Genomic DNA, 14987 nt, shown 5'->3' on the forward strand with positions numbered 1-14987 from the left:
TTAATAATAGAACTAAAAATATAAATAGTCTATACTATTTTATTATTAAAGATTTATCTACTTTTATATAATATATAAAAAATATAATAAAAAAGAAAGCTTTATAAAAAAAGTTAATAACTTTATATATAAATAAATTTAAAGGTATATATTAAGTAATTATTAACTTTATACTTAAAGTATAAACTAATAGTTAATTTAAAAGTTAAGAAGGTGATAAATAGATAAATAGTTAAATAAAAAATATAATGTGGTTGAAGCCTACCCTAATGTCAATAAAGGGCCCCAAGGGTTGATGGCCTGTACCTGGGTACCTCCAATGAGGGCCCACCGCAGGCAGGACCACTCCTCCGTCTAGGGTTATACCCTAGGGGGGTACGTCATCCGACATAGAGCCCCCCCTCCCCAGGCAGGCACGCCCCAGGATTTGTAGCGGCGGGAGAGACATGCAGGTGCAGGTGGCGGATTGGCTGAGCTCACCTGCCAGGCCTGCAAGGACATGGAGCTTGGCATGCCCAGCTGCAGGCAGCACGGGGTGGAAGCTCGAGGAGCTAGCGATAGCGACTGTCTTGGTGGTGCCTTGTGACTTTGAATGGTCTACTGGCCCACGTTGAGGCTCCTCCTGATCAGGCTCGTCCATGTCCTCGGAGTTGGGACGTCCTCGACTGACTGACTGTATGATCCAGCCCCACACTGCTGCCTCTCCTTCATTCTTGTCCATTCTTGTCCACTGCGCTTCCAGGAACAATCCAACCCAGATCTGCCCTCACCACATCGAACCCCGAAGTCTGCGGGAGGTGACGACCTCGAGTAGACTAGAGACAGGATTTCAACTTGCGGGCATCATTGCTATTACCCCACACAGCCTGACTGAGCCTCGGACCCTTTTCCCGCTGGCCCGACCGTCTCCAACAGTCTCGAAGGGGTCGACCATCACAAACTCCCTGCACTGCACTGCATGCAAACCATGGACGACACACCACAGTCAACATTCAGCACGCCAAAAAGGAAGCGGGCTGATGCCGCCGGCGGGGACGTCCCCTCCCAGATCGACATACACTTCTCGTTCGACGTCTCGCAGGGCCTGCTCTCGGACGGCGGCGACAGCCCGCGCACAAAGGTCGCCCACAGGTTCCGGGGCTTGGCCCTGGCCGATAGTGGGGGCGGGGCTGCCGCGGCAGATGGCCCACTCCTCCACGACACCGAGCCCGACCCGGGCCGCCACACCACCCACGGCGGCGGCGAGCACGAGATGGAGGTCGACGAGGACGAGTCCAAGATGCGCAAAAGATCAAAACTCACCCCGCCTTCAGGACCCTCGGATGAACCACCCCAGCTGAACCACCACGCCCTCTCCCCCGCCGCCCAGCCCCAGCCCCAGCCCCAGCCCCAGCTTCAACTTTCCGCCAGAAGAGACGAGATCCCAGAGACACCCGCCACCACAAGGACCGAGCCGCAGGCGGCTGCTGGCCCAGAGACCGTAACGTTTCCACCAGGCGACCGTCACGTCCTGTTCAGACCAAACGTTCCCTGCGCCCAACCCACACCCGAAAGTGCACCACCCCTCGCTGATGCGCCCGCCAAGGCCCCCTCGAGCAAGCAACCGAAGCAACCTCCGGCTGCCAACAACCGCGCCCTCGAGAGCCTCAAGACCAAAGGCCGCCGGCGGTCCGGCACGCCACCCCTCGTCGCCTCAGCCAGCAAGCTAGCCAGCGCGGACACCCAGCCCGGCGGCGACGCGGCCGCCCAGGTCATCGACCCCATCCGGGCGGCGCTCACCTGGCACGAGGACGAGATCACCGTCTACGACCCGGACGACGAGGACGACGACGGTGTCGGCATCAACGGCATCGGGTTTAAGCCGACCCCCGCCATCGCCTACGCCCGCACCATGAAGAGGAGGCAGCAGCTGGCCGAGTACAAGAAGCGGGAGGAGAGGGAGGCCAGGGCCCGCCGGAGCTCCAGGCGCCGCGGCAGCCCGGACAGGGCCCCCAAGACGCAGCGCAAGGAGAGCGCGGCGGCCGAGAACGCGAGGAAGGTCCGTTTCACGGACAGTGAGGCTGGCAAGATGATTAGCACATGACGGATGGTGGCTCGCAGAACATTGTTCCAGGTCTTTTTTTGTGGCCGGCGGGGGCCCAGTCAAGGAAGCATCTTTGATATGACATTGGCGTTTAATGGATCAAGTCTCGGGACGGGGCGTTACAAACATCTGATAGCGTTGCTTTGGAACAGGAGGGCCGCTCCTTGCAAAGAAAGGATCGAGGCGATGGAATCACGCATGGGGCTATAATGTACATTCTTGGCTCGAGATGGTGGCACGGCGTTATATACGTACATACGCAAGTTTGAGTGATTCCAGCAATAGCGATGGCTTCTCAATATACCCAATCCTGTCAAATCTGCCATGCCCCGGCGTGTGGTTGCCCATGCCCCCTGGAACAACTTCGCGCGGCGACAAAGTTCTCTCGATGGCCCAAGGCCTCGGCTCGCACGTGCGCACAGGTTTCATCCCCATACCAGGTTCCAAGACGGCCAGATTCCAGCGTCATGGCCAGTGTTGTGTCAATAGGCCCTTCCACTCGAGATGCAAGGCCACGGCATCCGGTGGAGCTGTCTGATGCAAGCAGCGGCGCATCCCGCTTGGCTTGTGCCCGAGTTTCAGGCGACAATCCGCCCCAGAACACACTGTGATACATCTTGAATGCCTCCTGGCCTCGCGGGTGCAGCGGAGCTGGTAGCATTCTCTGCCGCGGCCTGCCGATGTGACGCCGCCGACCCCCCCGGCCGCCGCCATCGGGCTCCCTCTCGCACGAGCTATCGATGCCTCGCGTGCAGACCTGGTCAGATATGCGGACTCGGGCGGGCGGGCGAGCGGACGCCGGGATGCTCCAAGGCGGGCACACACACACACACACACACGCTCGCGAGGCGGTTCGCTTGCTGTCGGGCGGGGGGCGGGTGCTCTACCAGAACTTGTACCAAGCCTTGCCGTTGCCGTTGCCGCCGCCGCTGCCGCCGCTGCCGGCCGCCGCGACCGTCTCGGCGCGGCTGGCCAGCTTCTTCTGCTGCTCCTCCTCCTCCTTCTTCCTCAGGTCGGCCTGCTTCTTGCTGACCACCTCGACGACCCGCTTCATGTTGGCGCGCTCGACCCGCCGCTTGTACTGGCAGTACTCGTACGCCAGGATGCTCATGGCCACGCCGGACCCGACGGCCCAGTTTGCGGACTTGGGCACTGGGGCTTTTTTTTGGACGGCAGTGTTAGCATCATTGCTTGCTGCCAGCAACCCCTTCACTCGTGGCGAAGACAAGAGAGAAAGGAAGGAAAGGGAAGAAGAGAGAGCCGGCGCTCACCTCCGATGATGTACCGCAGGAACCCGACGGCGGCGCCGGACCCGATGCCCGTGATGAAGCCGTCCCGCGAGCACGGCGCCTGGTGCACCTTGAGGATGTCGTCGCTCTTGATCGTCTTGAACGCCTCGCCCACCGTCGCGCGCTTGTTCGGGTCCACGCCCTCGGGCAGCGGCACCGACTTCAGCGACACCTCGGCGTACCGCTCCATGGCGGCCCTGCGCGCCTGCTCATCGCCTGGCGTCGGCTGGTTGTTGGGGGATGAGGGCGAGGCAGACATGTTGGTGGCTGCGCGCGCAAGGCAAGCTCGTCACCAATCTAATTGTGTGGTGTGGATGGGGATTTTTCTTGGGCGGAACAGGCCCACCCGCTCGCTCATGCGTCGGCGATGCAATCATCGACTGTCTTCTCTGCTCAGGCACAAGATCTCGAAATGGTCTGTGCGCCTGCATGGGTAGCTCGGGGAGGTACGGAGTACTTTGCTATGTACCCCGTACCCGTACCCTTGGGACCCCCCCTGCAGTTGCTTGCAGACTGGGATCAGGGGGGCACCTGCATGTGGCGGGCACAGGCACGATTGAGCGAGCGCGTGTAAGACGCGGTTGGCCCGACGCGTAAAGCAGAACCCGCCAAAAACCACTTTGGCTTGGGGAGGGGCCTGTGGATGTTTTTGATTATTCCGAGGCTCAACACCAATGAGCATTCTGCTATTCCAACTTGATACCCGGTTTTGAGGCGGACTTGCCTGTGACTTACTTACTCTGTCGTTCTTGTCCTTCTGCAACCGAACCAAAACAGCACGTCTGCTGGATCCAAGACACGATCCTCCATCTTTGTGTGTCTCGCCCACGCGAAGGTGCATTCCACTCTCGACTCGAGTTCGACAAGTCCTCCCAGGCGGTGCACAGGACCGCTGGGACTGATCCACTGATCCAGTGCCTGCTATCCGAATCCAACCCGCCCACCCGCATGGTTCCTCTCTCTGTCCTCGACCACCCTCTCCTCCACCATGCCCAACACCTCCCTGCGCCGGCCCCAGAAGGGCTTCCGCGGCGGTCGTGGGGGCAAGCTGGCCTACCATGGCGGCAAGACGAGAACCTTCACGGCGGCCTCCGGCAGGGCAGAGGCCACCTCCACAGACGAGAAGTGGGAGCGCACGCGGCTCGCCAACTCGATTGACGAGAACATGGGCTTCGCCCGCTACGAGGCCGGCCGCCCGCGCGAGGGCTGGCTGGTCAACGTGCAGCCGACGTCCATCGAGGACCCGCGCATCCCGGGCGGCGGCGGCCGCGCCGCCCTGGACTGCTACTTCATCGAGGAGGACGGCGCCACCTTCAAGGCCACCGTCGAGTACGAGCCCTACTTCCTCGTGGCCGTGCGCAAGGGCCACGAGACCGAGGTCGAGGAGTGGTGCAAGCGGGTGCCCGGCGGCGGCGTCGTGAGGAGCGTCAGGAGGGTCGAGAAGGAGGACCTCAACATGCCCAACCACCTCCTGGGCTACCGCAGGACCTTCCTCGAGCTCAAGTTCGCCAACGTCCAGGACCTGCTCGCTGCGAGGAGGGACATCATGCCTATAGCCCAGAGGAACAAGAAGGGCATGGACGCCATGGACACATATGCCGAGGTTGCTGCGTACGTTTATTTCGGCCCGCCCTACTCACAACACCACTGCCAGTCTGGCGAGATGAGCAACATCTGACTGACCGGCGAGCAGGACCAACAACGGCAACTTTGACCTTTTTGATGACGATACACGAATTGACGAGAAACGACTCAATACCTCCATAACCGAAGCCAGTGATTTCCTTGTTGATATTAGAGAATACGACGTTCCATACCACGTCAGAGTAATGATAGATAAAGGTAATGTCGACTTGTTGCGCTCCATATTACCAGGTAGCTTTTCTGACATGGACCTGCAGACATTCGAGTGGGGAAATGGTACTTTGTAGAAGCAAAGCATGGCGTCACGACAGTGGTGTGCAACGAGGACCACCTGGCCATGGCGGACCCCGTGGTGATGGCTTACGATATCGAAACGTGCAAGGCACCCCTGAAATTCCCCGACGCCGCCGTGGACCAGATCATGATGATTTCGTACATGATCGACGGCCAGGGGTTCCTCATCACGAACCGGGAGGTGGTCTCCGAGGACATCGCAGACTTCGAGTACACGCCCAAACCAGAATACCCCGGCCCATTCATGATTTTCAACGAGCCGAACGAGAGAGCCGTCATCGAGAGGTTCTTTGAACACATCAAAGAAGCGCGGCCGACGGTCATCGCGACCTACAACGGTGACTTCTTCGATTGGCCCTATGTCGACGCCAGGGCCAGCCTCAACGGCATCGACATGTACCACGAGATCGGCTGGAAGAAGGACAGCGAGGACCAGTACAAATCCAACTACTGCGCACATCTGGACTGCTTCCACTGGGTGAACCGAGACAGTTACCTGCCGCAGGGAAGTCGTGGTCTGAAGGCTGTCACGGTGGCCAAGCTCGGCTACGACCCTGACGAGCTCGATCCCGAACTGATGACCCCGTACGCCGCCGAACGCCCACAAACCCTGGCCGAGTACTCCGTCTCCGACGCCGTCGCTACATACTACCTGTACATGAAATATGTCCATCCCTTCGTCTTCTCGCTGTGTACCATTATCCCTCTCGGCCCCGACGACACCGAGCGGAAAGGTACGGGAACACTCTGTGAGATGTTGTTGATGGTGCAAGCATACAACCACGAGATTGTGCTCCCAAATAAGCACGTGTCACCAAAGGAGGCCTTTTGGGAAGGTCACCTGCTGGATTCAGAAACGTACGTTGGTGGTCACGTCGAGAGTATCGAGGCTGGTGTGTTCAGGGCCGACATACCAGTCAACTTTGCTGTCGACACGGGCGCAGTCGACGAGCTGCTCAAGGACTTGGACAACGCCTTGAAGTTCGTCATCACGATCGAGGAGAAGAAGAAACTCGAAGATGTCGAGAACTACGAGGAGGTCAAGGAACAAATAGCTGCCCGGCTGATGCAGCTGAAGGAGACGCCAAACCGGAGCGAGCGGCCGCTGATTTACCATCTGGACGTCGCCTCCATGTACCCAAACATCATGACCACGAATCGACTGCAGCCGGACTCGATGATCGACGAGTCGGACTGCGCCGCGTGTGATTTCAACCGCCCTGGCAAGACTTGCGATAGAAGGCTGCCGTGGGCTTGGCGAGGAGAGTACCTGCCCGCCAAACGAGACGAGTACAACATGATCAGGCATGCTTTGGAGAACGAGCGGTTCCCGGGGAAATACCCAAACTCACCCATGCGGTCATTTCAGGATTTGTCTGCAGACGAGCGGGCCGATCTCATCCGCAAGCGCCTGCAGTCATACTCCCAGAAGGTCTACCACAAGATCCATGACTCCACCACCATAGTTCGCGAGGCCATCATTTGCCAGCGCGAGAATCCTTTCTACATTAATACCGTGCGTGACTTCCGAGACCGTCGGTATGACTACAAGGGCAAGGCAAAGGAATGGAAGGGAAAGACAGAGGCGCTCAAATCTTCAGGAGCGTCTGGGCAAGACGTGGATGCCGCCAAGAAGATGATCATTCTCTTCGATTCTTTGCAACTGGCCCACAAGGTCATTTTGAACTCGTTCTATGGCTATGTCATGAGAAAAGGCTCAAGGTGGTACTCCTTGGAGATGGCTGGTGTCACCTGTCTGACAGGCGCTACCATTATCCAACTGGCTCGAGGCCTTGTCGAGCGGCTGGGTCGTCCTCTCGAGTTGGACACTGACGGTATCTGGTGTATGCTTCCTGCCACCTTCCCAGAGAACTTCGCCTTCAAGATGAAGAACGGGAAGAAGCTGCCGATTTCCTACCCTTGTGTCATGTTGAATCATCTGGTCCACGACAAGTTCACGAATCATCAGTACCAGACACTTGTTGATAAGAAGACGTTGAAATACGAGACGCACAGCGACAACTCTATCTTCTTCGAAGTCGATGGTCCATACAAGGCCATGGTTTTGCCCACTTCGAAGGAAGAGGACAAGAATTTGAAGAAGCGGTATGCTGTCTTCAATGACGACGGCAGTCTTGCCGAATTGAAAGGTTTCGAGCTCAAGCGGAGAGGAGAGTTAAAGCTCATCAAAATCTTCCAGTCGCAAATTTTCAAGTTCTTCCTCGAGGGGACCACACTCGCGGAATGTTATGCTGCGGTGGCAAAGGTTGCCAATCGTTGGCTAGATGTGCTCCACAGCAAGGGCACGACACTGGCAGACGAGGAACTCATGGATCTGATTTCTGAGAACCGCAGCATGACCAAGACGCTGGAGGAGTACGGCTCGCAGAAGTCCACGTCCATCACCACCGCCAGGCGTCTGGCGGACTTCCTGGGAGAAGGCATGGTCAAGGACAAGGGCTTGAACTGCAAGTTCATTATCTGCTCGCGACCCAAGAATGCGCCTGTCACCGAGCGAGCCATTCCTGTCGCCATCTTCTCTGCAGAGACAGACGTCAAGCGTTCGTTCCTCACAAAGTGGTTCAAGGAGACACCCCTCGACACGGATCCGAGGGCCCTGATCGATTGGGATTATTACTTGGAGCGTCTTGGCTCGGTTATCCAAAAGCTGATCACAATCCCAGCCGCGCTGCAGAAGATTCGCAATCCTGTACCGCGCGTCCCCCACCCAGACTGGCTGCAAAAGAGGATCAACATCAAAGACGACAAGATGAAGCAGAAGAAGCTCACGGACCTCTTCAGCAGGGAACCACTGAAGGACGTGACCAACCTCGCTGACCTGGAAGACTACGGCACCCAACTGCTGAAACCAAAGCCTGTCACCGAGATGGTAGCGGCGTCGCAGCACAAGCCAACGCCGGCTGCACAGAAGAGGAAATCGCCTGAGCCTGAGGAGAACCTCGACCCTTTTGCTGTACTACCGAAGGTGATGCCGAGTCCGTCGGAAGACTACCCGGCTTTCTTGGAATACCAAAAGAAGAAGTGGAAGATCCAAAAGCAGGCCAGGATACGCCGTCGTCACCTGTTCGGCGAGCGTCGTGCGCCGATCAACAACATCCAACAGGCGTTCCGAGACCAGGCTGAGGTCACATTCCGCAACACGTGGCAGCTTCTTCAGCTCAAGCCGACGGATAGCCCTGGATTGGTGATAGCCTGCGTCCTCATCGATAACAGGGTCCACTCCCTCAAGATTAAGGTGCCACGCCAAGTGTTCCTGAACCTGAAGAGTAAGGATCTTCCAGACATCGACATTGAAGGCTGCGGGGTTGAGCAGGTTAACCACACACTACCCAACGGTCACCCCTCGAGCCATCTGTTCAAGTTGACGGTACCGGAAGATGTTTACTTTGCCCAAGCAGAGAAGTTCTCTCTTCTCTTCAATCATCCCAGTGTCGAAGGAGTATACGAGAAGCAAATCCCTCTGAACACCCGTGCCGTCCTTCAGCTGGGCAATCTCTGCACCATCGACGAGAGCAAGCCGGGCGTGCTTGGCCAGGGTCTGGATCAAGGGTTCGAACTGGCAAGTCTGAGGCGGCCACTGAAGCTGAAGACATACCTTGGCGGTTCCAAGATGGCGTTCATCTACCTGTCTCACATCAGCGCTGGCGAACGACAAATCTTCGGGATATTTTCAAGCACTGGGGACGCGGCTCATGTCGTCATTCAGCACAAGAACAAGGAAGGTGGCCAGGACCTCCCCAACATCAACAAGATCTACTCGGACCTCCGTGCCCGACATGCAAGCGAGGCGCAAGGGTCGAACTGGGAAGATTGTTTCCCATACCAGGAGAAGCTCACCTTCAAGATCACCCAGGTCACGACGAGGCGGAAGGCTTTCCTCGAGATTGGCGACGTAGTCAAGAAGATGAGAAAGGACGAGACCAAACCGCTGGTCATGGTCGTTCAGTCATCGCAGACCAATCTCCTTGTTCACGAAATCTCCATCCTGGGTGAGATGCCCGTGCTCCCGCTCAAATACAACGTCGACGACAGCTCGCTACCGCCACTTGGCTGGCAGGCTGTTGTTGCCAGGCGTCTGATTCATCACTATCTCGGCCTTGGCACGTGGATACTGCACCTCACAGCCTTGGCCAGGTATGCTGACATTCCGCTCTGCAACCTGGAGCGGGAGGACCCTCGCTTCTTGATCGACGTCGCATATGCGAGACGCCTGCAGAACAACAACGTCGTTTTGTGGTGGTCTGCCGGGCCCCGACCGGATCACGCAGGCTACGAGTTAGACGACGTCACAGGCCCCCTGGAGACCGTGCAGATGCCTTCGGTCAACACGCCTGGCACATACTCCTCGGTCTGTATTGACTTGGAAGTCAAGAACCTCGCCATCAACACCATCCTGACATCCTCCCTGATCAACGAGCTTGAGGGCGCGGACTCGATTTCCTTCAATCCCGCGGGAGACGGAATTGGCGGTGATGGAACGGAGGTGCTGTCCTCGGACAATGCATTTGCCAACGCCAGCATCCAAGTGCTTCGCGAGATGGTGAAGAGCTGGTGGGCGGAGGCATGCAAGGGCAACGAGATGGCCGACATCATGGTTCAGCATCTTGTCCGCTGGGTTGAGAATCCCGACTCCTTCCTCTATGACCGCGCCCTGCATTACTACGTCCAGATGATGTCGCGCAAAGCATTCCAGCAGCTCATGGGCGACTTCCGCCGTGTCGGCTCTCAGGTCATCTTTGCCAACGCCAACCGGCTGCTTCTGCAGACCACGAAGGCCGAGGTTGGCAACGCCTACGCCTACAGCCAGTATATCCTGAAGTCCATCAAGGGCAAGCCGCTGTTCCACTTCATCGACCTCGAAATCAAGGAGTACTGGGACTACCTTGTGTGGTATGACGAGTTCAACTACGGCGGCAAGGCGACGCAAAAGGTGATCGAGGCCGACACGCAGAACCTGGAGACGATCATGCACTGGCAGATGTCGACCTTCCTCCCCGTGCGGCTGCAGCCCACCTTCTCGGACTGGGTCATCGAGTTCATCACGCTCATGCACAACATCAAGCGGCCCCTCCTGGGCTCCGACCCGACCTCGACGCCGCGCCTGACCCAGCTGCCGCAGAACAACCGCGCCAACCTGGCCGAGGGCGCCGAGGGCCAGGTCATCCTGGGCAAGGCCTTCGAGAAGCCCCTGAAGCGCGACATCCAGGGCCTCGTCGCGGCGCAGAAGCGCGAGCTGCTCCACCCGGAGCTGGCGGCCGACTACGCGTTCCCCGAGCTGCCGGGCAGCCACCTGAGCCAGCTCAACGGCAGGGGCGGCGGCGGCAACGCGGTCCTGGAGCTGGTCAAGATGCTGGCGCAGGTGCTGTCGCTCGACAAGAACATCGCGCTCGAGGCGCGGCTGCTGCGCAAGGAGCTGCTGGCGCTGTTTGACGTGCGCGAGTTCAGCAGGGAGGGCGCGTTCGCCAACCCCTCCGAGACGCTGCGGGTGCCGCAGGTGAGCTGCGACAGCTGCACGATGGCGCGGGACCTCGACTTGTGCCGGGACGAGGGCCTGATGCCCGAGGCGCCCGGGGCCGCCCCGCCGCCGTGGGCGTGCGGGTTCTGCGGGGCCGAGCACGGCCGCAACGGGCTCGAGGAGCGGCTCGTCGCCGACGTCGAGGGGATGGCCGTCGCGTGGGCGGCGCAGGACCTCAAGTGTGTCAAGTGCGGGGCGCTGAGGGTTAATGATTTTGTCGAGCACTGCACGTGCTCTGGCGGCTGGGGGGAGACGGTGCGCCGCGAGGAGGTGGTCGGGCGGTTGAGGGTGTACCGGAATGTTGCGAGGTTCTACGGGCTGCGGATGCTTGGGGATGTTGTCGGGGGGTTGTTGGAGGGGTTGTGAGTGGCGTGACATGATGGCGGTGGGCTGAGCTCGAGGGGGTTTGGTTTGCGAGCAAGGTCTGATCCCAGCCGCGGGTGGTGGATGCTCGAGGCTTGGATGGGGTGGTGGAGTTTATGTGTGATTTGGCTCGGCTGGCTGGCTCGGGTCCGTGGGGACTGAGCCGGGCGGGTGGATTATGAGAGGAGGTTTGCATCGTTCTTTGTGGTTCTCGGCATTGTGAAGGAGGGCGGCGTCTCGGAGTCGGGCTTGCATTGATTGCGTTTGTTGCCTAGGCTGTCATATAATTGCAGTCTGATTTGGTCAGCATAATAGATCCTCATATAAAATCCTGGGGCCTGCTTCGATGGGGCTTTGTATCGTGTCGTCTTGTTGTGTTTTGGGTGGCCTAGGAAGCAGCAGTACGCCTGCTGATGGCTGATGGGCGCGTTCCGGCGTTTGTTGACTTGGGCTGGCGCTCTTTCAAGACATTGCTTTTCTCCATCGAACGAAGATGTTAGCATTCTTATTCTTCATCATTTGAAGAACCAGCGGAAGTGTCACCTGACAAAACAAAATATTGATCCTCGATTCCGAATTCCAAAACGCTAGGGTTGAAATTAGTCTAAATTAGTTTAGTTACTAGCCTTAACTAAGATTAAAGACTTTTAGTTAAAAAAATAATAATTAAATCTTTTTTTAGTTAGTAATTATAATTAAAAATTAAATTAATTAATAAATTAGTTTTTAATTTTTAGTTTAATTAAATTAAAAATAAGTTTAATTTAATAGTATAAATAAAAAATTTAAAGTATATAAAAAATTTATATAATACTTATAAAGTTTAAGTTTAATCTTAACTTTAACCTACTTTTTACTCTACTTTTTATTTAAATAAGAAAGATTTTTTTTAATTTTTTAATCTTTTTTTAATTTAATTTTAATCTTTTAGTTTTAATTACTTAATATAATTAAGTGATTAAAGATTATTTTTTTTATTATAGTTTAATTAAAAACTAAAAGATTAAAGATTAACTTAGTCTAATTAAGAAATTAAGGAATAAATTTGCAACCCTATAAAACGCTTACACTCCGTCCTTAGTTCCGAGGGAAAAGCCTTGAAGCTCGCGCAACTGAAGTAACGCACACAACTTGCCATCCGGCACAACCGTCCCAACTCGGCTCAAGGCACAGTCGCAAGTTTCTATATTGGACTTTGATGAGTTCTTCATCTTCCCCGGCCCGAGCCTGTTTCTTTCTTTCTTTCTTTCCTTTTCTCTAAGAGCCTCCGTCTTGAATCTGCTACTGTTCATTTTAACACTTTTTCACGTGTCAGCCCTGTCAACTCGGATGTTACGGCTTGGTGAGAGCATGGTTCTCACTTTACTCCAAAGCCGTAACCCCTTTTCGTGGTTTCAGGCTCTTCCGTTATGGAAAGCGGCTTCGGCCACCCTTCTGTGTCTGATCCGGGATCCAGATTCCCCCACCCCTTGCGTGGCCTAGATGAATCGAGTCGTCGACGCCGCTTTTCTCAGCCAAACTGTCCGCAATATGGGATGGATGGATCGATTAGCAGTCCGTTCTGAGTGCCGAAACCCGCGCCTGCCCTGCCTTTTAGTCCACACTTGCCGTGCACGTTTTTGTGTCAGCGGCCCGGGGCTTTTATCCAACTCTTCCCTTGATATCCCTCTTTTCGTCAGTTGTTTTTCGCCCAACTTTAAGCGAGCCCAGGCAATGATATCTCGCTGCCAGGCCTCAACTAAGCTTCTCGATGAAGACACAGTAGTTCCGATCGCCACAACGGCCTATTTGCCCGTTGTCAGAGTAGAAAAACCAACACAACCGTGAAGTCTAATTCAACAGATATGCCGCACAAGAACTTCTCCCTATCATGCCATCGACTGAGCCGTAACATATGGCGAGGCTTACCGCTTCCGCCGCATGTTTTTCATTCCGAAACAGTTGAAGCCCGGGAGCCTTCTCTAGGACAGATGGCCCTGTGGAAAGCCTCAGGGATGTGTCTTTGAGCTGATGTTGAAGCAGCCCAGCGAAGAAGAGGTTGTAGAAGAGGCTGACAAAAGCTTTCACCCGACCTATCGAATCTTCTACTCTTCTTCCTGTGTTTCTTGTATTCTTGCCTCGCGTTTGAGGTTTCTCTCGCATAGTCTCGCAGCTGAGTAGTCCAGTGTTTCTGTGTGTCTTATGAGTTAAGTTATCTTTCTAGAAGTCCCAGTTGAACGATTCCCTTTCCCTAGTTCCCCTCGTCCGGGGTGTTGGCGGACTCGTTCGAGGGGTTCGAGGGGTTGCGAGGGTCGCCCCTATAGTTATGGGAGATGCCGTGCTGGTCACGGTATCTCCGCTCCTCCTCATCCGGGATGTTGGCTGACTCGTTGGAAGGGTTACGAGAGTCTCCCCTGTAGTTGTGGGAGATACCGCGCTGGTCACGGTATCTCCGCTCCTCCTCGTCGAGTGGGCGGTTGGCTGCCTCCGGTAGCTGACAAAAGCTTGCACCCGACCTATCGAATCCTTCTACTATTCATCCCGTGTTTCTTGTATTCTTGCCTCGCATTTGTGATTTCTCTCGCAGCTGAGTAGTCCAGTATTTCGGTGTTTCTTATGAGTCGAGTTGTCTTTCTAGACATGTTTGACGATCCCCTTCCCTATTGCGTGTGGCTGACAAAAGCCTTTACCCGGCCCATCGAATCTTTCTACTCTTCGTCCCGTGTTTCTTAAAATCTTGCCTCTCGTTGTGACTTCTCTCGTATAATTTCGCAGCTGAGTAGTATAGTATTTCGGTGTTTCTTATGATTCCAGCTGTCTTTCTAGACATGTTCGACCCTCCCCCTTCCCTCTTGCGTGTATAGGCAGTCTCTCGTCTTTCTAGGATATGTGAGGCTCGTTTTAGCGATATCTACTAGTGAGTAGGACTTTTCTCGTGGCTCGTTGCCATTCCGTTGATAATAGCTGGTCCTCTCACGCAAATCCTGCGTAAACGATAGTTAGTAAGCATGTAAAGACGTGAGGGCAATGAATCCAAGGAAACTGCTCGGGGAGTGGTTATCTTCTGAGCTTAGCTGCCTTCATCAAGCTCTCTTCTCGTGTCTCTCTGGCAACACAAAGCTTTCCTTGAGACACTTGTTTCGAGTTCCACAATGGGAGAGGCCAGAGTCAAAACTGAAAGACAAGAGTAGGATTCGATAATGGGGCTCTCAGAAGAACACTGCCTCTCCTGGGCTGTGATGATAGTAGTTTCTGACAACAACACTGGTGACTCTCTGGGACGACAAGAGACACTCCTGGATAGTTGCTTGCCTATGGCAGCCAGCTTGTTGATTTCTTGTAAGAGAGCAATTTCATGAACAGTAAAGTGAACTGGGCACCCCGCCTGACCTCTGACAGCCTGCCACAAGCTGCTGGCCGTCCCATATCAAGCTACTAGCGTGATTCCGCGTTTGCAACAGCAACACGCGTTTGATTTTCAAAGCTCTGGCCCAACGAAACAGCTGTCAGTCACCCAGTAACAAGCAGGTCACTTCAGCCACTGTTATTCATGACCCTCCTCGCGTCATCGCGCTAGTATTCACGCGTTTGCGTCGTCCCAGTTACTAAATCTGCAAAGCTGCCAGCTGCCAGCTGCCTTGAAATTTCCCTGACCTGACCTGACCTGACCCAACTCTCTCCCTTTCTCTTTCTTCCACAACCTCTCTGTTGCCTCCAGCCTTCCTACAACCAACGTCGAACTTGAGCAAGATCGAACCTAGTTCGATACCATCGCCAGTTCCCACCACGCCCTCCTGGT

At 55.4% G+C, this 14987-nt stretch overlaps 3 protein-coding genes across 3 annotated transcripts; 2 read left to right on the forward strand and 1 right to left on the reverse strand.

The window, feature by feature from the left end:
* Positions 1–502: 502 nt before the first annotated feature.
* On the reverse strand, positions 503–3963 carry KVR01_007290 (uncharacterized protein). The gene is made up of 2 exons (XM_044791917.1): positions 3355–3963; positions 503–3241 (listed from the first exon to the last, which is right to left on the reverse strand). The coding sequence occupies exons 1-2, from the start codon at positions 3629–3631 to the stop codon at positions 2967–2969; spliced, it is 552 nt and encodes a 183-aa protein (XP_044643543.1). The 5' UTR covers positions 3632–3963; the 3' UTR covers positions 503–2966.
* On the forward strand, positions 968–2083 carry KVR01_007482 (uncharacterized protein; the record flags this gene model as incomplete). The annotated part of the gene is made up of 1 exon (XM_044787468.1): positions 968–2083. One exon carries the CDS (start codon positions 968–970, stop codon positions 2081–2083), a length of 1116 nt encoding a protein of 371 aa, XP_044643735.1.
* A 397-nt stretch (positions 3964–4360) lies between the features above and the next one.
* Positions 4361–13996, forward strand: KVR01_007125 (DNA polymerase epsilon catalytic subunit; the record flags this gene model as incomplete). The annotated part of the gene is made up of 5 exons (XM_044784884.1): positions 4361–4983; positions 5066–5214; positions 5274–11185; positions 13066–13187; positions 13969–13996. 5 exons carry the CDS (start codon positions 4361–4363, stop codon positions 13994–13996), a joined length of 6834 nt encoding a protein of 2277 aa, XP_044643378.1.
* Between the last annotated feature and the right edge of the window lie 991 nt (positions 13997–14987).

This window comes from Diaporthe batatas (genome assembly GCF_019321695.1).
Source record: "Diaporthe batatas strain CRI 302-4 chromosome Unknown Contig00008, whole genome shotgun sequence".
NCBI classification, from domain to species: domain Eukaryota; kingdom Fungi; phylum Ascomycota; class Sordariomycetes; order Diaporthales; family Diaporthaceae; genus Diaporthe; species Diaporthe batatas.

Coding starts and splice junctions, on each gene's coding strand:
- KVR01_007290 (XM_044791917.1), bottom strand. CDS start 3,631: ATGTCTGCCTCGCCCTCATCCCCCAACAACCAGCCGACGCCAGGCGAT. Junction 3,242..3,354: donor CCTGCGGTACATCATCGGAG/GTGAGCGCCGGC, acceptor TCCAAAAAAAAG/CCCCAGTGCCCAAGTCCGCA.